Source organism: Siniperca chuatsi, linkage group LG3, assembly GCF_020085105.1.
Source record: "Siniperca chuatsi isolate FFG_IHB_CAS linkage group LG3, ASM2008510v1, whole genome shotgun sequence".
In the NCBI taxonomy this organism is placed as follows: Eukaryota; Metazoa; Chordata; class Actinopteri; order Centrarchiformes; family Sinipercidae; genus Siniperca; species Siniperca chuatsi.
The window spans coordinates 6,939,323-6,965,492 of record NC_058044.1 but is presented as its reverse complement, the minus strand read 5'-3'; the positions used below and the strand labels follow the sequence as shown (position 1 = coordinate 6,965,492).

Genomic DNA, 26,170 nt, shown 5'->3' with positions numbered 1-26,170 from the left:
TTTTTTATGGCTAGCAAAATATATCTGATAAATCTACATACAAAAGTGTCCCCACTTTTCCTGTCACTCTGTATCAAATAGTGCAAAATGCCCCAAAATTACTATTCTATAAAATAAATTATTGCAGCTTTAAGTGTTTTATGTATTAATGTAAATACATGTTGGTCCCTGTTGCACAGAATAGTGATCATGTGTGTGAAAGAGTCATTGCCAAGACTAGAAATACAGGTGATTTTTCTTCATCCTCTCTGCAACCTTGATTTTATTATGCTTTTTAGCTGGTATATATTCAGAGTCAACTGAAGTGTAATAAAAACAGAGAATGAACTAACTACACACATTGTGTTGCTACCAAGTGCTGCCATCTTCTGGTTCTCCCAGTGAACAGAGAATTCAAAGACGGGGTGTATTGTACTGAAAGGTGCAGTCTCTCTCATATAAAAAAATCTGTGTTTATCTATAAAACAATTGTTCATCTTCTGCCCTTAAAAATAAGGGCAGAAGATGGAGATGACTGCAGAAATGTGTTTAAATCTGTCTTTATGGATATTGGGATATTGAATGTGCCATTTTCCATACATGTACCTTTGTAAAATTCAGATATTGGCATAGTTTGTAGACATGTTCGAAAAACAAAAGCTTGAAATGAAGAAAAATGTCAATTGTCAAAAAGAAAATCAGCAGGAATTTCACAAGATCAGTGATGTGATCAGGGGCTGAATTTGTATTGCTTGCACTGATTTGGTAATCTTTACTATGACTTAAACAAAACACATGGTTGGCCTTAATCTAGTCCCAGACACCAACCACAATAAAACACAGGAATAAGATGAAAGACTTTTAATCAGTAAAAACAGGTGCAATATTTCACATGTAAACAATTGCAGCATCGCATTCTTAATACCTGAATAGTTACATAGAAATTATATTTTAGTGACTCAAGGATTCCTGTAAAAATAGATCAGTTTAACAAAACAACTATATCCCCTTCAAAAAAAAAAAATAAATTCTTGCAAATAATTTCAAGTGCTCTTAGGCTCACCTACAGATCTGTGAGCCGGTGCCACATCTTCAGTATTAAATAAGTCTCCGCTTCATTAGTAGCCCTCTCTCCCTGCAGCCAAATTCTGCATCACTAACCTGTAGTCATGCACTTACCTACTACTGTACATCAATTTAAAAGTAAAGGACTGTTGGGAAAACATTGTCGTCGTCCATCTGTTTGTAGAGCAGCAGGTGAGTAAATAACGTAAATTCTCAAATAGTGGCATTTATATTTACCTTAGAGAGAACCAGGCCTTCATTTCTAATATTTCCGGTTTCACACTTAATGCAAACTCAAAACTTCCTCCATGTTGACCTTTTGTCCTGATACATTCAGTAAAATGTACATTTCCACAGCACTAATTCAGTACAGCAAGAGTCAGGCGCCCCCTGAAGGATATTAAGCTACCATGAATGAAAATCAACACTTCCTCCAGCAGCCTTCCTTTCATAGGTAGGATTTTAATGTGAAAAACATCAGGAAGTGTTGAGATTTGTCGACGATATCTTCACATCGGTCAGGAGTACAGCATAGAGGGAACGACTGGAATTAATTGGAGTATGAAAACATTATTTCTGATAAAAAAGAGAAACTGAGAGCAGCAGAGTGGTGAGTATAACACGACTCTGTTGTACTGATGGAATTAGTGCTATGGACATTATACTGAATTTATCATGTGAGCTGTTATAGTAAACTACAAGTAATTTCAACCCTGTCAATGTTTTGCTTTTACTAGCATTTATTTGTTTGTGCTGGACACGCACCTGGCTGTTATTTGACACTCAGCCATTATTTGAATACTGGCTTTGTATGAAAATTTACAGTAATTCAGTGAAGGTTGAGAATTTGGCTGCAGGGTCTGTGTAGTATGTTTTACTCAGGATACGTATTTACCCTTTAACAGATATTACATTTTTGCAAGCACAGAATCAGAACTGAGTAGTTTGAATTGGACAGTTGGCACTTAATTCCCATACTAGTGTGTTCCTAAGAGTGGATAATCCCACTATCATCGCAGCACTTAGAGTATTCTGTCTCTGACTAACGCTGACGTTTCCCTCGCTACTTATCCACCTTTTCTTTTAGGTGTTTCCTTGCTTCTGTCCTGACATAGCAGCAGTCTTACTTACTTACTCATTTTCTCTTATGACAAAATGTATTAGGTCGTTGCCCAATGGGTTTTACATGACCTCCTCATTTTACCTTCATTTCATTTATTCTTAAAAATCCGTCCTGTTTCACTACATCTCAAGTCTAATCAAAGCTTTTTTCTCATCCATCTCAGTCCTCCCTTCATTTCCTGGCCCTCTTCCTCTTCTCAGCGTCGCTCTCAGGATTCCCTGCAGACTTGTGGTCAGGAGGCCATATGGCTTCTTTTCTGCTCTGCCTCTTTGCTCTCCACTTCTGCCTGCTCTTTAGAGTCAGTCCTGTCCTTCAGCGCCCTCAGCAGGACCCTGAGCAGTGTGTTCTCATTCAGCAGGTTTTCAGAGGCGTCTGCCAGCTCCTGCAGCCGTCTCACCGCCTCCACGAGCTGCCGGCTTTTCTCCCGGTGCTGTTCCTCTAAGCTTTGCCTTTCTCGCTGCAGCTCTACGTTCTGGGCCTCTAAGCGAAGAGTGTCAAATTTTAGTCTGCGGTTGTCACGCCACAGCTGCGCCAGCTGTTGGGAGAGATGTTCGCGGGCGTGATGCAGCGCTTGAACCTCATGCTGGAGTGCCAGAAACTCTGCACGGAGGACAGCACTGGGTCCTGGACACTCGTCTTCGCTAGAAGCTGCCACTGGTTTGTCTGCATGTTGTACAGAGCCAGAGTGCTGCAGGATGAAGTGAAGGAGGTTGGGTAATGTGATAGGCAGGTCATCAGGAAACTTCACACTAAAATGTTTTCTTGAAGAGGAGCAGAAATGGGGAAAACAAGAGAAAATTTATTGACAATATTGTGGTCAAAAACTATGTTTCTTTTTTGTGTGCCAAAACAGCAAATCAATGTCCCCTTGGGGAGGATAGAGTTAATCAATTAATTCAGCATTGAGGTTGTTGCTGTACCCACTCCGGAGGTTACTGTATGTTGTGTTCTGTTGAAAAGTGTACTAGAGCTGAAACTAATGATTCATTTATTATCATTAATCTGCAAATTATTTTCTTGATTAATTGTTTGGTCTATAAAATGTCAGGAAACAGTGAAAAATGTCCATCACAATTTCCTGAAACCAAAAGTGCTGTTTGTTTTGTCTGACCAACAGTCCAAAACCTGAAGATATTAAGTTTACTTTCACACAAGACAAAGAAAATCAGCAAATCCTCACGTGTGAAAATCTGGATATAGGGAATGTTTTTTTGAAAAATTAATCAATAATCAAAATAGTTATTACTTACTAATTATTTTTCTGTGGACTGACTAATCGTTTCAGCTCTAAAGAGTACTCTGGTCATTGCCAGCCAAATTTCCAGGTATTACTGGGAAATGCAAATGCATGTATGTTTGTGTGCGTCTCACTTACCTGTATTTGGGAAACAGAAGAATAGAGGGAACATGATCCACCATGAACTCCCATGGAAGGTCATTACGTGCAACATTCACCCTACACAGAGAAAATGTGGTTATATTTTTATTTTTTCTAAAAAAAGGTTGGACCAGAGAACTAAAGTTGAATTGTTAATGAAAGTTTATTTTAAAAACAACAACAATAAAAAAATCCTTAGTAAACACACAGTACTGCTACAATACCTGCATCAACAGTCAAACATAAAAACACATATACTGTACCTGGCCACAGTGATGGTGCTGTTTCCCTGTAACAATCGGGCCAGCTGGATGATGATGTGGTTGAGAACAGAGCAAAATCCACACCACTGAGTGTAATAGAACAGCAGCACATCCTACAGGAGAACACACACACAGATTTATGTTTTTTATCCACAGCTCAAGTCCATGAACTCAATACAGCTCCAGCTCCTCCTGGGGGATCCTGAGGTGTTCCCAAACCAGATGAATTATATAATCTCTCCAGCGTGTTCTGGGTCTACCCTGGGGTCTCCTACCAGTGGGATGTGTCCGAAAAACCTTCAAAGGAAGGCGCCCAGGACGTATCCAAATCAAACCATTTATCAAATTTTAGCTTCACTACATATTGTAGATTATTAGTATAATTTTATCATTTGTATATCTTTAATTTTATATGATGTTTCTTCCATGATTCAGTACAGGTAAGTTCATTAGGGGTTCTGGAGTATGATAAATCAGTACCGGGCTGACTTGTTTTCAGAGGGTTGTGTAATTTACTTCCATTCACCATCAACTGGTTTCGGATGTTGCCTGAATTCTTCACACAAATGCACAAATGGATGTAGAGTGGATAGGGTGAGGGTGAAAGGAATTGAAGCAGAGTCTTTTCTCACCTTTTGGAGGTCCATGACGCAGGGCAGAAAGGAGAAAGTGGTCAGTTCTGTGATGAGATGGCGTGGGTGCGAGTGCTGGTGTTTGTCTGGATGCCTGGTTTCCCCCTCCCCTCCTTTCCTTTCTTCTTCTCCCACCAAGTGTCTCTGCAAGAGGCTGTATGGAGCACTGAAGTTCCTGATGAACGCCTCTTTAATAAGATACACAGAGACACACAATCAAACCAGAGAATTACTATTAGGATCACATTCAGATATCACACAATTTTTAACCAAGTGATGGTTAAAAGACAATTACAATTACTGTCTATTACAAAAAGTGTAATAGACATTTATAAGATTGTTGTGGTGCCATTAAAATGGGTCTTCTAGCTATCTAGGTAATTCTGGGACAAATCCACCAACTTCCAAGGTGCACGAAGAAGGGAAATAATCTTAAAGGTTGACAACTCCAGCAACACTTGTGGTATAAAGAACAACTTTGTTGTGAGATAAAATAAAATTTAATAAATGTGAGGCACATAATTGGTGGTTTAAGCTCATAGGATACATTTTTATTAATATAAGTTATTACTGCTGTTCTCCCTCTCTATGCATTGCTGTTTCTCATGAGACAACAGACTTCACACACTAAATGTAAAATACAGCCTCATAAAATACAGTGTAAATGGGCCAAATAGAGGCAGTGTAATTTAAATCTCTTTGTAATAACTGTAAAAAACAGTGGCACCCTGAACAGAAGGTCAGGACTCACAACTGCAGTCTGTCGTCTTTTTGATGACATTAAGCAATAAACAAGCGAATGCTGCCTGGTGTTTGCAGATCACAGTGGATCAAGAAGCACCTGCAGAATGATTAAAATGCCAATTTTACCATGACATCGTTATACATCTTGTAGGAGCCAAAATGCTATGTTAAAAGTTTAAAGTAAAATTTTTTACTATTAAAAAGTCATCACACTCTTTGTGGTGACTATTTCCTGAAACCATCTGCACATGTACAGTATGCAAAAGACCATGAAACTAAGGCAGATTATTTAATTTGCTCATATGCATAATGTGCAAAACTGTTGTTTGCCTAAGACGTCTTTCTTTGGTGATGTATTGAATTTGCGCCAACCTTTGTACATAAAATCAGTGAATCTAAACAGACATGGTGACTACACACTAATTTGACTCCTTAGCTTTTCATTCAATTTCAAGAAAAATGTCACATATTTGTGAGCAGGCTGTAAGCGTGCCTACCAAAGTATCCCCAACAGGAGGTAACACAAAACTCAGAAATGTGTTTCTAAACTATAGCAGCATCCAACTTGGAATTTAGCACACGTAAGCAACGTACTTGTTGGATCATCAAACAGCATTTGAGAGCCCCTCCCCCCGAATAGGAGGGACTGCGTCCGACAATTTTTGTGATTTTCTGAATCTGACAATCCGACAGGCACGCCCACTTCACGCAGTGATTGGCCCGGTGTGTTGAGGTGAGAAAGTAGGCAAGATATTAACTTTTGAAGCTCTCCTTCTTCATTCTTTACACATGAATTTCTGTCACCTTTCATGGGTACATCTGAGTGCAACACTATGAATGCCTTCAAGGAGAGACAATGTGAAAGTGTGCGTCGTTAACCCCATTTGAATGATTATTGCGCCTCACCTCTCTCTATGACGGCAGGCTTTTCCCCCCACCTTCGAAAGTAGCTATTTGGAACAGCTATAAACTCTTTTGTCTTTAGACGTGATCTCACGACACTTCCTACAAACTAGTTTATTTCAAGCGTAGCCCGGCTTTAAGAGTTACAAACTAAATAAAACCATGCGATATGAATGAAATACTGTCCTAGTCTTACCCAAAGACTCTGTCAGTGTGGTTGCTGGGCTGCGGTGGAGAACATAATGAACCTCATCCTTCAGATTCACAATAGCTGCAAACGACCCGTCACCTCGCACACCAGCCTCCTGGTGAAGAGAAGCACTTCCGTTGCCTGTTGCTCCAAGCCTCACCGCCAGAGGCCAGTTCAGAGCAACATCCAGTACATAAAACCTGAGCGTCCTGTTGGTCTGACACCGGAGCCCTGTGATGCCGTCTCCTCCCTGCTGAGGGACAGAGGATGGAGGGATGGACAAAGAAGGAGGCAGAAGGGGAACTCTTTGCATGTCTGGCTCCTCTTTGGCTACTTTTCTACAGCAGGCACTGTATTGACTAAATGGGCTATAGCTGTTCAGAAAGTTGCTACAGCCCACTGAGGTTGTGGTTTTTATGGACATGGGGGCAGGTAGTTGGTGAAGGCAGCAGTGTCTGAGATAAGAATGCAACACATCTCCTCCCTGAGTCGTGGAGGGGAACAAGCAGTGTACAGACGAGCTGGTCAGGCTCGATCGTGACAAGCTGAGGCACACCTCACACACACTTGTACTGGACTCTGGGAGAGGAACTGACTGGCAGCACAGCGAGTGGGAGGTGAAACTTTTGTCCAAGCTGGAGTGGTTATTGTTGTCACAGGAATGATAACGCACGGCAATGTCTGCAAACTGAAAGACAAAAAAACAAAACAAAGTAGTCATAATAATAATAATAATAATAATAATAATAATAATAATAATAATGTAATCATTAAAATTTAATTTAATTTAATTAAAGTTAATTCTGAAATTAACTGGTAGCCAGTGAGGGAAAGCTAAGATATGGGTGATGTGGCTTAAACGTGACTAAATAGTTACCGTTTTGTAAATGGGATGAAATAAAAGCATGGATACCTTTCCCCAGGTCAGCAGAGGATAGAAAAGATCTGATTTTGGATACGTTCTTTATTTGGAGAAAACAGGACTGTACAACCTTCTTGACATGAGCATCAAAACTGAGGTTACAGTCGAATGTGACTCCCAGATTTCTAGCTACAGGTTTAGCATGTATTGACAAATTGGCCAAGTTAATACGGATGATAAAGAGTAAAACTAAATAAAATAGAAGATAAAAATAAGCTTAAATACAATCAACAAATCAAAACAGTAGAATAAAAATTACAGTGCAGCTACAGTGCAATGTAAGATATTAAATAACTGAGTTGGAGCAGATGTCAATTTTCTAGGAGTTTGTTGCAGATATGTGGTGCATAAAAACTAAAATTCATATTATATTCACGAATAACATCTCAAGGAAGAAGTATGTAAACAGAAAACAGTAGTGGACCAAACATTGAACCCAGTGGCACACCACAGGTGAGATAGACAGTAGAGGATGAAGTATTGCCAACAGCAATACATCGCTCTATGGTTGAGGTAGGATTGGAACCAGAGCAATATCAGAGACGTCTACCCATCTCGAGACAATTAAGCAAGATGCTTTGGTCCATTCTATCAAATGCAGCACTAAACTCAAGTACAGGAAGTCAGTGACAGAGAGATAAAATTTTCATTCACCCTATGTGATTTTTTCCATCCCTGCTCACCTGCTGCAGTATGGGATTGGGCTTGGACCCAAGTGGATTGTACGGCAGAAACAGCAGCAGTGCAGGACCTTTAGTCAGCTCATATTCCAGGAGGCGGGACTTTGTTCCTGGAGGCTGCAACCAATGGATGACGGTCTCGTGGTGTTCAAAAACCCAACTACAGATGGCCTCTGATGTGAAGTTGCGTTCCCTTCGAGGGAAAATCTGAAAGAAGAAAACATACAGCACATTGTCGTGCAATCCTACATCCAAAATTATAGTAAAATGTAATCAACATTTAATTACATTTTCTGAACCAGTGTTTTATGTATTGTCTATCATGACATGGTGACTTTTCTTACCAAAGAGGAGTTTAATCTTCTGTAAAGGTAAACTGTTTCATCTTCTTTTAGTGAGATGGCCTCTGCCACCTGTTTGTTGGTTACAACCCCGAAACGTACAACACCACGGAAATCTGCAGCAGAAAAACAAAGAGACTTAGGGCTGAAGACTGAAAAGTTTCTGTCCTTTCTATCCTCACTTACAGTATATTTGATAATGTGATCAGCAAACAAACGCATACATAAGACTGCACATTCTAAATAGACATTAACCACATGCTTTACCCATCATTGTACATTTCTTATTTTTAGCCTACTCACTACCATCTTCACTTTCACGATGACCAAGATTCCCAAAACTTGGCCATTTTTAATCTAATCTTACATACTTGACATTATCAAAGTTTAAAAGAACTAGCTTCAGTGCTGTATGATCACTTCTTACCCCTTTTCAGGGCGTGCAGAGCAGAGGACAGATATGTGATGTACCCTGGCGGCTGAGGAGAGGAGTTAAACTGGAAGAAACCCACCACTCGAGGCTTGAAATACACAAGAGACAGTCAATTAGAATATATCATGTTGAAATATAGCCTTATTCATAGAGGACACTTAGGTAATACAACAGTAAAACTTTCATTGCTTGAGCTAATATTAGCAACTTGCGTAACTCTTTACAAAATCAACCAGCACACACTGTAAGGAATAAACTTTGTGGGTGATTTTCTGCCAACTCTCCATCAGATGGCCTGAAGGCAAACAATACCTCGTGATAGGAGAGGAACTCTTTAAGTTTGGCTCTTGATGGGAGGTAAGTGAGCGGTGTGATGACTCTGAGGATAAAACTTTCCACATATTGAGCCACAAATGGACCCTTGTACTCTATAGGCCCAAACCTACAGCACAGAAACACAAAGACAAACAACATAATGGATCAGTTAGGCTAGGTGGTTCAGTTCAGGTGTTTCCATGGAGGCATTGGATATTCCTAATTATGTCTGCTTATGTAAGCATTAACAGTTTTTCTATTCCTTCACTGTTGTAAAATAAATTTGGAAATCAACAAATAAACTCCTAAAAACATTCAAGTCCATAAATAGAGTAAGCTACAGTCCACTGTTCACTTTAAGATACTGTATACATCACACTACGAGTGCAAAGCTGTATTTGGAAAATGGACAAGATCATTAAATCGGAAAAATAGATTAAAGCAGTCAAAGCCAGCAAAACAATACAACACAAACTGACTGGATAGCTGTTATTATGTGAATGCACCTGCCCTGCGACATATAATTTAATCAAAAAACAGAGGAGTCTAAGACTAAGATCTTATTTTTGTTTTGCCAATATGATGAGTATAAGATACGATAAGAGTTAACAATAAATTCTGGCTATATTTAAAAAAAAAATTTGGGGGGTAGTATTTAAAGCCTTCATTAGAAAGTCTGACAGGAAATGACTGGGGACGTTGTGATTCATCTTGGGTGCCCCAATTTCGGCAAATTATACGGGAAGTGAATGACTTATGTTACAGAAATTTGCAGCTAATGACTAGTCATAAAGTGCAAAGATTTTCAGTAGCCAGAACTAAAGTTCATTAAACCACACTGCACAGCAATCATATCAATTGAGGCAAGAACGTAAAAGTCACAGTCAGGCTGTTCTGTCACATTTTTCACGCATCCATTATTCACCATCTACCATTTCAGTTAAATACAAATAACTTTGAGAGGATGAGCGTTCTCCGTCTCACCTGCTGTAAAATAGATGGATGATCGGGTACTGATAGAAGCGGTTTTGCCTCCTGCATTTCCCCTGACTCCACCAGCAGTTAACAGCCACAAACTGCACCTGTGTTTGTGTGTGTTTGTGTGTGTGTTTGTGTGTGTTACAGAGAGCGAGAGAGACAGAGAAACAGCGTTGAATAAACAAAACTATTTCCAGACCACAGACAGGGTATTGTGTGTTACCATTCTCAGTCATGAGAGGCTTTATTCCATCTCATTTACATTTCAAAGACCCAAAAATATATGCCTGATGAATTATATTCCAACAGTCAGACACATTCAAGTTCAGAACTTTTTCACTGTGAATTTAAGGGTTGATTTGATTTTATAATTCCAACAGATTTCTAAAAACCATATAAATTCACTGAGTAGCTCTTTGCCGCTGTTTGTCAGTTTAATTCTACATTATTCGTCTGAAGTTACTCTACAAATGCTACTTTTTCTTTGCACTTTAGAAGATTTGTTACTATGACAACAAGCCCTAACTTTCTGGTACTTTGTCAGTGGGCATCTGATAAAGTGTCAGTTAAGGTTGCTATTTGGTATTTAAACAATCTTGCAGAGTGCTTGTTGTGTCTTCAGGTGTTCTGTACCTGTTTGGCCAGCTTCTTAGCCACCTGCTGCACTTCCTGCCGGGCAGTCATTGAGTGAGCACACCACGGTGCATAGAAGAAGATGAGAGATACCTCCGCCATACTCCTGAGACGCTCCACCTTGAGAGAAAAGGTTAACATTACTGACATGTTATAGACTTAACCACTGCACTGGATTGTAATTCTGTATTAAGTATGAGCTTGAATTTATTACTACCGCGGACTAACGCTTGTAGTTTACCATGCAGATTTTAAAATATCTAATGAGGGAAATTCCACCTGACTGGTGACAAAACGTTTTGCATCAGATGTCTATGTCTTTGAATCTCACCTGGTCTAGCTGACCCAGGTAGAGGTCCACTACCGGGGCCTCGGCAGAGAAGAACCGCACCGGAGGTCGAGATGCTGCCACCACATTCTTAGCACGGCTGCAGAAAGAAAAGACAATGTAAATCAGAAATCATACTGACACCAAAATTAGGTTTCCTGCATCAAGCTAAACACTTTCCACTCTGGTGTTGTCACAGGTGGAGCAAAACCGCCACAGTCAAGAGGCAGGGTGTGCCCGAGATCGTTTGTAATGTTTGGCATTATTGCTTGAGTAATAAAGTCAAATTACTGATTGATTGATCAAAATAAGTGACGGTTAATTTTCAGTTGATCGACTACTCAATTAATTGACTAGTTAATGGTAATACTTTTGTACTTCTAATTAAGTAATATTGTGAATGAAGGACTTTTACTTGTAATGGAGTATTCTTACAATAATATACCATACATACATGTAATATACTTTTACTCAATTAAAAGATATCAATACTTCTTCCACCACTACTGGATAAGAAGCAGGATGTGTCACTGTCTGAGATCAAGTTTCAGTCTCCACAGCTGGGTTCACTGGAAGTCAATGTGTGTTGACTGTTTACTACAGAGATACAGTATGGTTGTTACACTGTTGTCTTCGTGTTCATTTATAAATACAGACGCCAAAACCTTAATAAAACCCCGATATTGATACACAGTAACACTCTTGGGGAGTACACTGTTTGTTTAAACGGTTTAAATAACTGGTTAATCCTCTTGTCCTACAGGACTCGTCTGTGTCAGATCAGCTGCAAAACATAATGAAGACCCTGATTGGTTACAAGTAACTAGATTATCATTGGGAATAGCTAATTTATGACTTACTAATGCTACAACAACACTTATCTCTCAGCAAAGTAATCAATATGTTCAGTCATGATGTTCAGGAGGTCTCATGTTAGCCTGATCGCAAAAACAAGCTCACACTAATATATAATATAATATGAACAGAAGCTGTTCTTGTTTACGCTGCTGACTGTTACCTGCATGTGAACTTGACGGCCAGTATGAGCAGGACGCCGAGCACGATAGCCCCGCACAGTAGACCCGGTCTCCGGGCCATCAGGAACAGCACCTGCCGGAGAGACTGCCGCACCCGGCGCAGCATTACAGGCTGTCGTCGGCTCTCCGTCCCATTTATACGCCACGGCTGCTGCTCAACGCGTCCATTTGCCTAACGGGGGCGTGGAGCAATACTTGTTCGACAAGGAACAGCGCTAACCTGGATTGGACATCGGAGCTGTTGGTGTGTAGCTTATTCAAACACGGTGAGACCAACCTTTCTTCCCCACGTAGACTTTTCACTTCCGCAACAATGACGTAAGGGAGAGAATGTAAAGTGCTGTCAGCGGTTTAAAAAAAAGCGCGGCACTTTAACACTGTCATCGTATCCAAGGTAACAAAATAGGATTGATAGTTAAATAGGCATACGTTGAAGGGGAATTAAACCGGTCTAAATATGTATCATGTTTTAATTTGTCAGCAATAATTGTGTTTGTAGTTATTTTTGCGTATCGAGTCTTACTTGCTCTTTTGAGACAGTCCCTACGTTGTTATGGCGACAACCATTGCTGCGATGACAGCTGCTGAACACGAGAGGGCGGCATGTATCCATGGAGGGCGGTCGTTCTAAAATTTTCAATCAATCAAACTTTATTTATATAGCACCTTGTGCATACAGGTTAGTACAATTGAAACTACACTACAGACAAGCTAATGATAAGAACTAGGACGGACTGCCCAGTTAAAATTATGTTTTTATTCATAACATTTCATTCATCACATCTATTATATTATTGATTCGTGTGTTCGTTGTTAATCTTTCCGATAGTCTTTTTTTTCTTTTGCACTTTTCAGACCCTCAAGATAACCTTCTGTATATACACAGTGTCAATTATTCATATATTATACATATATTCAATGTACCGTTAATTCAGTTCAATATTCAAGGACAACATCCTTTAGCAATATCTACTTGAGCACGAATGTACAGTATATTACTGGGCACTATCATTGTACACTGTAGAATCAGTACATATTATATTTAACGTTATGGCCCTATCTTTATTCTCTATTCTCAGTTTTTAGTTTATCTTATATTTTATTTAGTCTGTTATTGTGTATGATATGGCTTTTTTATTGTATTTGTTTCTTACCTACCTCATTTGTTTTTGTGATTTTGTGAAGTGGCTACAGTGGAACCCAGAAGCCCAAAAGATCCATGGAAGTCAATAGTATTTATAGATTCATTAACCTACTGTAGATCTGATCCAGGAGCATTTTAAAGGTCAAGCCCAACAGTAAGAGATGCAGTTAAATATTAAACAAACATATCTTTGTCAGTAATAGTACAAGGAGGGAAAACAGTGCTATTTTAAATATGGACTCAGTATTGTAATGTTTATAATGTTATACCATATTATTATCATCAACCGGTAAACCCACTTGGTACTTCACACTTATTTTATTTTATAATTATACCCACTTGGTACTTAATTTATTTTCTTTATTATAGTGTATTATATTTTTTGCTAGTACTTCTATTCCTGTGTGCACTGACGTAAAGGTGAGCTGCTGTAACAAAGAGTTTCCCCTCGGGGATCAATAAAGTATTTCTAATTCTGATAGATTTATAGAATTTCATTTCTTAAATGTTTTATTTGATCCAAATAATTTCATTTTAAATAATTCTTTAATCTGTTTTTACCTCTTCAGCCTGTTTCTTGTTCTGCTGTGATGTGAATTTCCCCCAATCAATTAAATCTTATATAATTGCGAAGTGGACAGCTACTACACAAGTATTTGAAAGGCCAGGCATTGTTTCAGTAAGTGATGTTTCTACTTCTAAAGTTCAGATCATCACATCCCCAGACTCTGGTATTAACTGTCCTTAGAGTCATAAGTATCCTCATCACATTTAAATTGTTAAGCAATTACTACTTCATGAGAAAAACAAATCCACACAACAGGGTAACATTATTTAAAAATCTTTATTTTTTCTTTATCATTAGAGAACACTGAAGAACAAAATCACAGTGTAGAACATTTAAGTGCAAATGAACTATGTAAAAAATAAAAATAGTCTTTGATTAGCTCTACCCACCCATCACATGGAAATTTATACTGCAAACAAAATGTTTTTGAACAATAAAAAAAAATGTGCAACGCAATATTTGTAAGCAGTAACAGCAAATAAAATCTGCGACAAACGGTTTCTCCTTAAAATCATAAAAATTAGAAAAGATCTGTATCAGCGTCTCAAAAATGTTTAAGAACATCCATTTTATTTCAAATCTAAGTGCAACATGTATTGTGAAATGTTTTTGTTTTCCCTTGAATCAACTTTAAAGCCTGACATTCCCATCAGGCTGCAGAACTACAAACCTCAACATTTGACACATTTCACAATCATGTTACCAAACCTCGTAGAGTGAATTTTCAGACAGCTCTGTAACACCAACTTCACAGTCTAAGCCAGAACCGCACTGAAGACTCAAAGAACGCATCGAAATGTTTGCAGAATAAGGATTTCTATGCACTAATAATACTGCTTCGGTCAAGCTGATACTTTTAAAGCAGCCACTGCTTATTTAACTGCTTGTGGATTGCATGCCATAAAGACATCTAATAAAATAAGTCAAACAAAAATTAATTTACTGACTTAGGCCAAGTCAGTATATGCATAAAAAAGCTCACCTTTCAACGTACTACAACCATCTCAGTGCTACAAAGCTGTCAGAAAACTCCTTATGAGGCCAGTCTTCACTACCGCCAGTGTTGGAACATCATGACTTATCATTTGCATAACTGCCCTCTGGTCCATTTAGGCAATGTGGTTTGTGAATGCACTGTGCACGCAGAGAGAGATCACTGCAGTAATCTCTCCTAATCAATAACATCACAGATATTTCACTGTTTCTCATCTTGTTGGTTTTGTTTCTCTTACAATAGCCCAGTTCCTCTCTTGTTCCATATGGCAACCATCCAGCAGAGAGACAAGACAGGAAGCAAGAAAACTTCCTTTCCAACAGCAAAAAAGCCAGTCTCATGTGAGTTTACTGCTAAATATAAACACTTCTCCTCTACAGCAACTGGATTTCTGGCTATTTTATTTGCTGTCAACTGTACGGTATTAATTGGGCACTGACTACATGCAGTTTGTTATAGTGCCTGTGTTTCTGGGTGCATTAACTGCTGCACCACCAGATCTATATTAATGATGGGACTGAAGTAGAGAGCCCAGTAGAAGAGGCAGTTGCACACAAACTGAGGGACAAAAGGCCACAGGAGGGCGAAGGCAAACCCCTGAGATAGCATCTTCCACAAGTGGTTCCACATCTTGCGTGGCAGAGTCCTAAGGAAAGTGGAAGATATAAGTTAGTGTGTGTAGCCTTCTTCACCACAGAAACTGACCAACCTGTAACTTAACATGTAGCTTAACTGAACAATTACATTTCCCAGTAATTAGTTCAAGTAGTGTAGGACTTTTCAAACACATGCAACATTTCCAGTAGTGAACCATTTCTTCCACTAAGTAGCGAGGAAGCTCGACCAAACGCTACATCAAGAGAAAATTAAATATCGTGAAGAAAAGAAAAGCTGAGAAATGACTGCTCTGCATCCTGCAGTCTGTTCTTGGTGAGACGACATAGCGCCAAAGGATCAAGCTGCTTTCAGACAGCGAGCGGTTGCAACATCAACATTCTGTTCCCGACTGGGTCAGTGGTGGCCTAAAGGTTAGAAAAGCAAGCTTTTGAACAGAAGGAGGTTCGATCCCCCGGACCGGCAGGATAAATCTGGGTGGGGAAAGTGAAAAGCAGCGCTTGCCCCTCCCTCATTACCACCACTGAGGTGCCCTTGAGCAAGGCCCTTCACCCCAGCCGCTCCAGTGGAGCTGTTCAGTGGCCTGTCAGACTGTGGTTATACTGGACAGCTTCCAGGTGTGAATTAGTAACAGTGTGAATGTGATCAGGCCATTCCTCAAAAAAAGAGCATTGCTCTCTGTGAAACTCCCCCCTGAATAAATAAAGGTGAAACAAAAAAACCCTCCAATCCTATCGGCCTGTACACCACAGGCTGCTGCTATCCACCTACTGTAATCTCACCTCAGGGTTGTAGCTTAAAATAGAGGAAATGGTTACCAATATGACACGATTAATATTGCAAGTTTTGCTAACTAGTATCATAAATATTGTTTATTGTCCCAGACCGAATAATCAGACTTGACAGAAGCTGCTGCTCCAATACTGTTTCTCTTCATTAATCTGTTTGTTCTCTACTGGTGAAGAGATGTATAATTCAGGGAACTCAGTCACCAGTAAAATCAGCTCCCGTATATTTCCCTCGCTGTAGTTTCTGTGGTTGCCATGGTCACACAGCGAGCCGCAGCGGCAAGCTGAAAAACCAGCATGCGTTCACGAGAATGGCAGCCACCATCCCTCTCCTTGCTGCTGCCGCTGACCTCTGCAGCACAGCTGCTGTCATGTTTACATTGAAAACAATGGAGGCGGCAGTGGCAACCACTCGCTGTCTGAAAGCACCTTTACAAGTTCTTCAAAGTTTAGGTTATGGGAAGCTCTGGGTTCTGGGTCATTACTGTAGTGGAAAAGGCCTATATGTGATATATATAACAAACAAACACAGGATCTACCTGATCCTTGCTCTTGTCCAGAGTGTCCACAGGGCGCAGCCTTCCAGCACAGACAGCAGCATGGCGTTAACAATAATGAAGCGAGATGTCCAGTAGTGGACGGCCAGCCAGTCCCAAGCAAACTCAGCTATCAGCTGGTATGGAAGCAGGAGGTACTTTACAAGAAACTCTGCCCACTGTCGCCAGCTGGGCTCCAACTACCAAACACAGGAACATCATGGAAAACAAAAGATGACAGTTGAGAATTGCTTTTAAACAATTAAAACAGGTATTAATGTAAGCTAATTAAGTTATTTTCTATAGTAAGATCCACCAGCATTCTGTAATACAAAATCTGCAACCTCAATAGTTACAGTATACTTACATGCAGATTAATAATCAGATTAAACTAAAATAATTCTAGCTGTGATATGTTAGTCAGAATAAGGTTATTATCACTTATTACTATTAGCATAATGCCTTTTTCAAATTTGGCCAAATAATCACATTTTATTCCTCCCTACTGTATATTTTACCTTATGATACTGTATTAGCTGGCAGTTTGCAAAGTATCACCTGTGTGTTGAGGAAGCTGCTCTCCATTGACTTGTCGATGTTTGCAATGGCCGGACAGCAGGTATGCAGGAAGGGCAGGAAGGTTTCCGAGTAGTCGAATAAATACAAATAGAAGAGTGTGAGACGAGGGGAGCGCTTCAGTGCATACAGCAAAAACAGAGACTTCCCTGCATTAGCAGCCTGGCAGAAAGTGAGAGAAATATAAGTACACAGTAAGAGGACAGTCGGACACACTGATTGGAGACTCAGTTCTTAAAATCTCAATTATGGAGTATTTTCTTTAAATGAAGGGACTGTGGTACAACACTAAAAGCAAAGGTCACATCCTTAAATACATGTTAAGACTATCTAGTGTATGCTATTATAGTGGAAGTGGAAGCAAAACAAGATGTTTTACACAAACTTGTTCAGAGGTACTATAACTTCCAATACATCAACTTCATATTTACTCATCTAAAGATGCAATGAAGTACTGAAAGTACATGGGAAGTTAACCACAATAGGACAAATATTTGCAAACCAAAGATGCAAAATTCAGTACACTGAAAAGGCTAATGATCAACGGTTTCTTCGTAGTATAATCAAAGGTTTGGAGCAGACCAGACCCCGGTATACTACCTTGTATTCCCAGAGGTTCTGCGGAGGTTTGACCCCCAGGGTTTTAACCCTGTCCAGTTCAGCCAGAACAGCCCGTCGGTGAGATTGATTTTCAATGCTATAAGGAGGTTTTAACAACTCTTCGTCTCCCAGCATCAACAGCAGCCTAAAGTGAAGAAATCAACACCACATGGCATGAACATAATGATCCACAACATGAGCTTCTGTGTTTTGCTATGTAACATTAGGGGGGGTCTGTGCAAGTCTAAACCTAAATAGAGAGCAATGTACTACAGTTGAAAGATGACAATATGTTTAATAAATATGGCTCAACTCAGTTCTATTTTGTAGGGTATAATATGTCTGCATTTTAAAATCAGGACAGGAAAGCGAACAAAAATTGCACTGAAATAAAATCCTATGTAATTTATTTACCTCCCATTGACATTCTCCTGCTGAAAGGGTTCTCTGTAAAGCTGGGCCCAGGGCCCCAAGTGTTCCAGCCAGGATGCGACTTCCTCCGGCGTCCAGCGAGACACGGGTTTACTGATCAACGGGTCATGCTGCTCCACCACACCACTGCTCCAGTGATACACCAGCACCATCACCTGGAAACACACAGATATTAACAAACAAGGTACAGTGAACACTTGCTTATCCTGCTTATACTAAACCAGATTGCATTATATTATATATATATAGAAAAGTATGATTTTATAAAAATCGGTAAGGATTTGAATCATATCCATATAACAATTTTATAAGCAATTAATTACTCATTCTCATTTGCAGTTTTATGTGCTTTTTATTTTTTGTGTCATTTGGTAATGTAAGAAGAACAAGATCACTTTGAAAACAAAGAAAAAATACAATACTAAAAAAATATTCCTAAATATGACTGCCAAACAGGACAATTTGCCGCCACTGCTGTAAAATTCTACATGGCTAGTTGTTAAGCCAAGCTTTGCAAGTGTATATGCAGCACATGATAACTTTACAGTTAAAAAACTGTATTGTAACTCCTCCTTTGTGATTGTCAGTACTGTGCATATTAAGTGTAAATGTGTAATATATCTTTGCATGGATAAAGCTAACATGATCATACCGATAAAATAAGCACAGGGGACAACTAAATGCACTTGCTGGATATTCTCTGCCAAAGAAAAATGATAAGAGTGCAATGTGCTGTTCTTAAGTTGTTAATTCTCCTACAAGAGGTTGTTTTTCTGGTGAAAAAAGTGAAAAGCTGTAAAGAGGAAACCTAAACCTAAGGGGAAGAGATATAAACTTGAGTCTGGAGAAAAGGTGGGCCCAGACTAGCAAAGGATTGGTGTGCAAATGAAGTCACATTAACCTACTTTAAAATGTAAATATTGATTAAATTGAACCTCAATATCCACTTGAAATGATAATAACCAGGTATTTTCATCCTGGGACTTATTCTGATAAATCAGCATTCATCAGTTACTTAATGGTAAAACTATACACATCTCAGTTTGCAGGGAATATTATTTTCCAGGCCAAAGAAAACACAAAGTCAAAAGCATCCAAAACAAACTAAAGCTTTGCACGCATGCCAAGGCCTCCTTTCCTATAATGACCTGACCTGAATAATAATAATGTTCATTAATGAACTGGGGTAAAAAAACAGGACCATGCGGTAATCTATTTTCATGTTCCCAGCAGCGCCCACACACACACACACACAAATTTACCGCCACGTGGCAAGACACACAGTGTCGTTGCTCCCAAGTGCCAAATGGACAAAATAAACATGCTCTGTCTGCATGACATGAACAACCGACCTTTTCATCCAGTAATGTGGTAATATTACACACCACTGTGGTTAAAATCCCTTTGGTTAAAATATACAACAACCTAAAAATACAGTCGTTGAATATAGACGTCAAATTATTTAAATGTAATAAACAGTGAAGGTACAATAATTTCCTCTAACGGCACATTTTGCAATATCATGGAGTAAAAAAGTGGGCACAAGGGAAAACTCTTTAGCAAGACATTATATATTACAAAATAACATTGATTAGCAACGCACAATTGCAAAGTAAGAATGTACCAATTGGATACTGATAATGAGCATCAGTATGAGCTCAAACCCCAGACTGCATACTGTATCTTAGGGAGTATGAACCTTATTTACCAATCCAATAATGCAAACTGATTCAACTAATCATTGTATCATAATCATGCTCAAAATTGTATTTGTTTAACATTGTTTGTATTTATAACAATTTTATGCACAACAATTTACAATGACTGTAAAAGAAAAATAGGCCTCTATACCAAACCTTGACAAGAGGCAGGTCTTTACAACATAATTTCTATTTTCCAATAATAGAGGAAAACCACAATCACACCATTCACTAAGAAATAGATCAAATTGTGTTCAACTGAGGTTAAGTTAGTCTCTAAGTGCTCTTACTTTAACTTGTTATCCCTTGGATTATTGTGTTCCTCATCAATAAATCAATCCATCACCCTCAAAAACTGCCATATTAACATACTGTCAATGGCTCCTGGTAGGCAGGTAAGAAAGGTAGCTTGGAATCATAGCATCGGTTTTGAGGCCAGTTATCATTTGAAGTCATACTGCACAAGATAATATGGTGATAATAACATGAAGGGTGACTTCTTTTTAATGCCATTGTATACTTACAGCCACACAAGTGAGTGCAGTTAGGACTCCAGAAAAGAAGAAGCCTGCTCCTTTGTGCTGGTTTGTCCTGGATCTACCCAAGTTGTCACCATACCTAAAGACATGTAGATATTTTATGGAAGCCAGCTCCTTTGCTCCAGACCACAAAAGGTATCAAGTAGAAGTGATCAGATCAGACACAAAGCAAGTTCATGGGCATAACACAAAGGGGGAACTCCAACGATTTTACACATCAAAGCCTGTTTACAGGTCTTTGGGAGTACGACCACATATGTGAAAAAAGTTTGTGGCTTCGGGGGGAGCTGTGCGAAGTCTGCTAAATTGCCTCAAGTGAAGGCTGAAGCGGACAAGTTAGAAAATGAAAATAAAATCTGGGGGTATGGAGTCAGAAAGAAGTGAGCTCCTCATCTCTGCTTGAGGCTAGCAACTTGAGCCTACATTAGCAGCTACTAGCATAATACACCCAAATCTCTGACCAAACTGTTGACAGTCAAGTTGCATTGTGGGTAATGTAGGCGCCAGGTTTTGACAAAGAAGAATAATGTGTGGAATAAAAAAGACTATCTATCTCTCTGGTTCTGCTGCATCCATCTTGATCCTTTTGTTTTAAACTGTCCATCGTTAGTCTGACAATGTTATAGGCGTGCAATGCTAAATCGGTGAGTACTCTTTCAGTGTATGCTAAGATGATACACTGTTCCAAAGCTTTACACCAAAACGGCTTGTATCATAGATTATACTGTACTACCTCTGGAAGGCCAGCAAGCTCCGGGAGATTTTGGGGTTAGCCTGGATCTCTGCTCTCCTCCGCTGAACAACCTCACTGAACAGCTTGTCAGTTGCATCCCTAGAGAGAAGAGCATTAAGTTAACAAGTGCAATTAGTAGATGAAAAGTGAAATGTACAAGAGAACAAACAAAGGAGGTGGGGATGGTATGTTTATGTTCTTTGGGTTTTTCTTTAGCATTGACCAGCCTAGTCCAAGCTGATTAGTACTAACTTTTGTCAGAGCAGCACACAGAGTGAAATTGGTCCTTCCACAGCCATGTTGAGGAAAATTTGAGGTAATTCTGATAAAGCTTCTCCTTCACACTTTGCCTCCTCTATCCTATTCTTCTAGTAAACAGTTAGCATGTCTTTATGTGTGATACATCACAATGTCAGGTGCAGACACTGTAATGATTTATATGTTGAATTTGACCCGATTGTGTCTGTCAACATTCAGCCTTGTGCTGTGTTTGAAACGGTTTAATGAAACTCTTAGACATCTGGAAAAGTTCCCCCCTTGGTACAACTTGTGAAAACACCCAAATCAGGTCTTTCCCTTTGCCAGACTAAAACACTGTGTGCACTATGCATTGACTGTGTAGGAATAAGTTGATGCCAGTAACAGTGTACAAAGATAATTCCAACTCCTTACCTGTCATACTGTTATATACCTTTTAGCCTTATTCACATATATTTCTTGTAAACCACATGTCAACAGGTTATCACCACATTGCTTCACTCCCCGATTTCTTTGGTGACACAGTACTTGTGTCTGTTGGCAACTGCTTGCTTCCTCTCACTTCTTATAGTAAAAAAAGGAAATCAATATGAAGACATTCAAATGTCGGATAAACAAATGTTTTGGCTTCACTGATTGAAGTGGCAGTGGGTGGTAATTTCTAACACCAACTCCATAATCTTTAGTACATATGTCCATAGGTTTCTTTTCTTCCTTTTACCCAGGTAAATTCCTTACCAATGAACAAAAGACATTTCTAAGTATTTGACTTCAAAACTAGTTTACTTGTTTTGGAATAGTGTGAAAGTGAACCCATGCTGCACTAGGCAAACATACTACTATATAAAGCAAAATCATTTAATCATGGTCCACATGCTGAAAGGGAAAGTCTGGTGCTGGTAATGTGGAGCATACATTATACTGTCACACTCATCATTCATTGGGCAGAGAAGCTAAAGCCAGTGGAGCAGTAACTTCAGCAGTTTCCAGTCAGGCAGGAACCAAACTTAGTTCATCCTCAACTGTTGGGGTAACTTGGTTGGTATAATAATGAAAGATTGGCTGAATGTGGAGGAGTCAAAGACATGCCTGCACCACTGGAGACAAGTTATAAATCAGGATTATATTAGAATCATGTACACAGGGAGCTGAATAACCAGGTTTCTCTATGTTTCATTTTTCCAATTTTAAAACTGTGTTTTCTTTAGGTAGAGTTCTATTACGGCTGCTTGTGTTTAGACAACATTGAGCATTTGAAAACTTTGGTTTCTTTTGTTAAATTATAGAGTTTTGTAGCAAAACAGGTATATATTCCCCAAAGTAAGGCATTGTTTTGGTACTGACACTCAGGTATCGCATCGGCACTAGCATTACAAAATTTCAAATGATACCCAGCCCTAGCCTCATGGAGGTGTATTTGAACCACACTTGTCACACACACACACACACACACACACACACACACACACACACAATTTTTGTCTTTAAAGGTTGTCAGTAGGCCTCTGTTCTCTACTATACATGAGAGAAATGGGAATACTGTGGTCAGAAAATCAAACATTCATTCCCTGATATGGTCTGGCTGTGAAAAGCATACCTCAGCAGTATGTTGATTTTAGGAAAGCCTTCCCACTTCTCCCGGCACTCTGGGCACTCATTCTTGTGAGAGGATTCCCACCACAGAGCCAGACAGTGGCGGCAAAAGTTATGGCCGCAGGTCAGGGTGGTGGGGTTCACTAAGATGTCATAGCAACAGTGACACGAGAATTCATGTTCTGAGATGTTGGTGGTGGAGGGCTTCGAATGAGGAAATTCAGATAAGTGAGGAGGATCTTCCATTGAACCTCCAAGACCTTCATCTGATGAATCCCACTCTATCTGGTCCAACATATCCAAGTCTGAATAAGAGGAGGAAAAAGGTTACAAAAGAAGAACTAAATGGAGAAAGTGATATTAGTTTAAAGTTTAAATATGGGTACAGTCTCTAAAAAGTTTCACAGAGGCAACTGGTCATTTAAAAAGGACCATACCAGTGCTTTTGTATGTTTTATCCTATTTACTACATTTCACATATATTTAACATTACAACTTATCATTTTGTAAAACATGCTGTTGGGTTTAAGATTTTTTATGTATTTTTCCAAGAACACATCGGCTTTCATTCATTTCTTAACAATATAATAATATTAGTAAACTCTTGAGTTGTGTAAATCCATCACAGTGAACATCAAGTCTGCATTACGTTTTATCGCTGCTAGGTAATGCAGTTTAGGGATGCAATGAATGATTATAGTGAAAAATGCCCATCACAGTTTCCCAGAGCCCAAGGTGATGTCTTCAAATGTCTTGTTTTGTCTGACCAGCAGTCCAAACCCAGTTTACAATGGTATCAAACAGAGAAAAGCAGAAACTCTTTACGTTGTCGAGGCTGGAACGAGAAAGTGGTTGGCATTTTTGCCAGATAAATGACTGAAACAATTAATGGCTTATCAAAAAAAGTTGGCAATTCATTTTCTGTCCATTTTACTAATTTATTTATCAACTAATCTTTTCAGCACAAATGCATTTTCATTACAGATTGATTTGAAAGGTCCGCGCTGCCTTACTCTACAAAGATAACACAACTTTGACAGAAATGTATGCAGACTTGATGTTTCCTGTGATGGATTTGACAACTGAGCAAGAGTGTACCGTATGATTTTCATGCCATACAGAAATGAATGGAAACCAATAGCTGCCTGGAACTGTAGGAAAAACATATCTGATAATCTAATACTACACATCAAGCATTTGAAAATGGTCAGCATAAATGTATAGTATAAATCAATTGTGGTTAATGGACTAACGTTAACACAAGTATGGTCTTTTAACATGGTGTTATGTTGACTGGCATAGGATGTCATAAAGTAAACTCAAGTATGGGTAAGTTAAACAGATTTGTGTGGGTGAGGAATAGGCATAAGAATAAATTTAGCACCTAATGATATCAATTTTAAATTCGGTTAAAGTGTTTTGTTTACAAGGAGGCGGTGACATCATAGCATTAGGTCAAACAAGTAGCTAACGTTACTGCACAGATACAAGTATAAACAACAAACAGTGATCAGCACCAAACCATGAAATAGAAAGAAAGTGATAATATTAGATAACATTATACACTGACATTTTATATAACTAGTTAGCTACTTTGAAAGCAGGTAACGTTAACTTATCACATACTGATCTGGACGTTAGCTGTACTCTATAACTGGCTAGCTAGTCGTTAGCTACTAGCTAGGTCAGCAACACGGATATTACAGATATCAAAATGTACTATCGTTAACTACTAACTTAGCAAAGGTAACTCAGCGCTTACTGTTAGCTATCATTTGATGGCTAAGTTACCTAGTTACCTTTGCTAAGTTAGTAACGTAACTGCTAGGCAACGTCATTCAATAAACTCACAGTTTTACCTCGCCTCAGCAATGGCCTTTGACAGGTGACCAGTTGGAGGATGACATAACTATTTGGTTAACTAACTTAACGTCAGCTTGTCGTAAGTTAACCCTAAATTAAACCGTCCATGGAGTAGATAAATATTTCTTCCTGAATAGCTGTCGCCATGGTTCCTCGCTGCTGTGGAAAGCCCCACGCACACACCCACGCGCACGTCAGCGTGTCATGCGGGTACCTGATAACACTCGTCATTGGTCACACACTCACCTATGCCAAATTATGTGTGCCTGGAGCTGAAGTAGAAGAGGACAGAGGACAGAGGACAGAGGACGATTTCGTCCACTGTCGTCCTCGGTGATGTTGCAAAGCCTGACGCACAGCTGATTTCAGCCATGTGGCTTTTAAAAGCTGCTTCAGTACAAAGTTCAGATCAGATCAGATCCTGTCACCGAAGCTTAGGCCCTGTTTACACCTGGCATTTAGATTAGATTCTGGCCTGATGTAGCTATGAGGTATTCCTGACCATGATACTAACAAAACAGTAACCTCTTAACTTACAAGCTGGCTCTGCATGTACAGGGGGAGACCATACAGTATTTATAGTGAGTTATGTCCTAGTGTTTCTTCAAATAGTCCTCACCAGATCACCACCAGAGCACACTTCCTGTAGGGTGAGACTTTATAGTAACATACATGCATATCTATAGTAACTTAAGCTGAGAAAAAGTGGTGTGCACAAACTGTGTAAGGGGCAGGGGCTTCTTTTTAAAGGGCTATGGTATTTTTTAATGTAAATGCAGCGTTTGGGGTCCAAAACATGCTCTTTTTGCTATGATTACACCCCTCTGTGATCTCTTTTCAAGGTGAACTGCTATAATATTGTTTCGGTAAACTTCCCCTGAAATGTTCCAGAGACTTAGGCATGGTGCTCCCCGGGGCAAATTATTGGAAAGCTGATTCACCCTGCAAAGGATAAACAGGCATAGATGATGCCTGAATTAACTAGTTTACAGTACATTTTGAACAGTGATGCATCTATGTAAGCCATTAATGGCCATGAAGATTTTAATCTTATAAGCAACTAAATACCTAATTTTGAAATTCAATCATTAATGAATACTTGCTTGGTATCCCAGATGTTCAGATCTGAATTTTACATCTTAAATTTTAGTCTCTGAATTTGCCAATTTGAGCAACTGGATTTAAAAAAAAAAAAAAACTTTTACTTGAATTTATAGATCTGAATTATTGAATTGGAGCAATTTGAATATAGTCTTTGAACTTGAAATTGAATATTTTCAAAGAGGG

General features: G+C 39.2%; 2 protein-coding genes across 4 annotated transcripts; both read right to left on the bottom strand.

Annotated features, from left to right (window-relative positions):
• Positions 1 to 825: 825 nt before the first annotated feature.
• On the bottom strand, positions 826 to 12,251 carry txndc11 (thioredoxin domain containing 11). The gene is made up of 13 exons (XM_044187970.1): positions 11,926 to 12,251; positions 10,911 to 11,007; positions 10,580 to 10,699; positions 9,953 to 10,050; positions 8,966 to 9,095; positions 8,648 to 8,741; positions 8,224 to 8,336; positions 7,883 to 8,086; positions 6,284 to 6,965; positions 4,441 to 4,628; positions 3,809 to 3,921; positions 3,543 to 3,623; positions 826 to 2,928 (listed from the first exon to the last, which is right to left on the bottom strand). The coding sequence occupies exons 1-13, from the start codon at positions 12,048 to 12,050 to the stop codon at positions 2,400 to 2,402; spliced, it is 2,574 nt and encodes an 857-aa protein (XP_044043905.1). The 5' UTR covers positions 12,051 to 12,251; the 3' UTR covers positions 826 to 2,399.
• A 1,662-nt stretch (positions 12,252 to 13,913) lies between these two features.
• On the bottom strand, positions 13,914 to 25,280 carry LOC122872134 (bifunctional apoptosis regulator-like). Of its 3 annotated transcripts, none has more exons than XM_044187944.1 (9): positions 25,130 to 25,280; positions 23,025 to 23,325; positions 21,170 to 21,268; positions 20,422 to 20,515; positions 18,180 to 18,352; positions 17,766 to 17,910; positions 17,148 to 17,327; positions 16,593 to 16,789; positions 13,914 to 15,296 (listed from the first exon to the last, which is right to left on the bottom strand). In XM_044187944.1, the coding sequence occupies exons 2-9, from the start codon at positions 23,315 to 23,317 to the stop codon at positions 15,104 to 15,106; spliced, it is 1,374 nt and encodes a 457-aa protein (XP_044043879.1). In that variant the 5' UTR covers positions 23,318 to 23,325; positions 25,130 to 25,280; the 3' UTR covers positions 13,914 to 15,103. The 3 variants fall into 3 exon arrangements, with proteins under 3 accessions (XP_044043879.1, XP_044043868.1, XP_044043874.1); XM_044187933.1 differs by having other exon boundaries at positions 24,880 to 25,133; XM_044187939.1 differs by lacking the exon at positions 25,130 to 25,280 and adding an exon at positions 24,872 to 25,113.
• Between the last annotated feature and the right edge of the window lie 890 nt (positions 25,281 to 26,170).

Coding starts and splice junctions, on each gene's coding strand:
- txndc11 (XM_044187970.1), bottom strand. CDS start 12,050: ATGCTGCGCCGGGTGCGGCAGTCTCTCCGGCAGGTGCTGTTCCTGATG. Junction 10,051..10,579: donor CTAAGAAGCTGGCCAAACAG/GTACAGAACACC, acceptor ACACAAACACAG/GTGCAGTTTGTGGCTGTTAA. Junction 8,087..8,223: donor GAAGATTAAACTCCTCTTTG/GTAAGAAAAGTC, acceptor TTCTTCTTTCAG/ATTTTCCCTCGAAGGGAACG.
- LOC122872134 (XM_044187944.1), bottom strand. CDS start 23,317: ATGTTGGACCAGATAGAGTGGGATTCATCAGATGAAGGTCTTGGAGGT. Junction 21,269..23,024: donor AAAATCAACATACTGCTGAG/GTATGCTTTTCA, acceptor TCTTCTCTCTAG/GGATGCAACTGACAAGCTGT. Junction 18,353..20,421: donor CTGCACTCACTTGTGTGGCT/GTAAGTATACAA, acceptor GTGTGTTTCCAG/GTGATGGTGCTGGTGTATCA.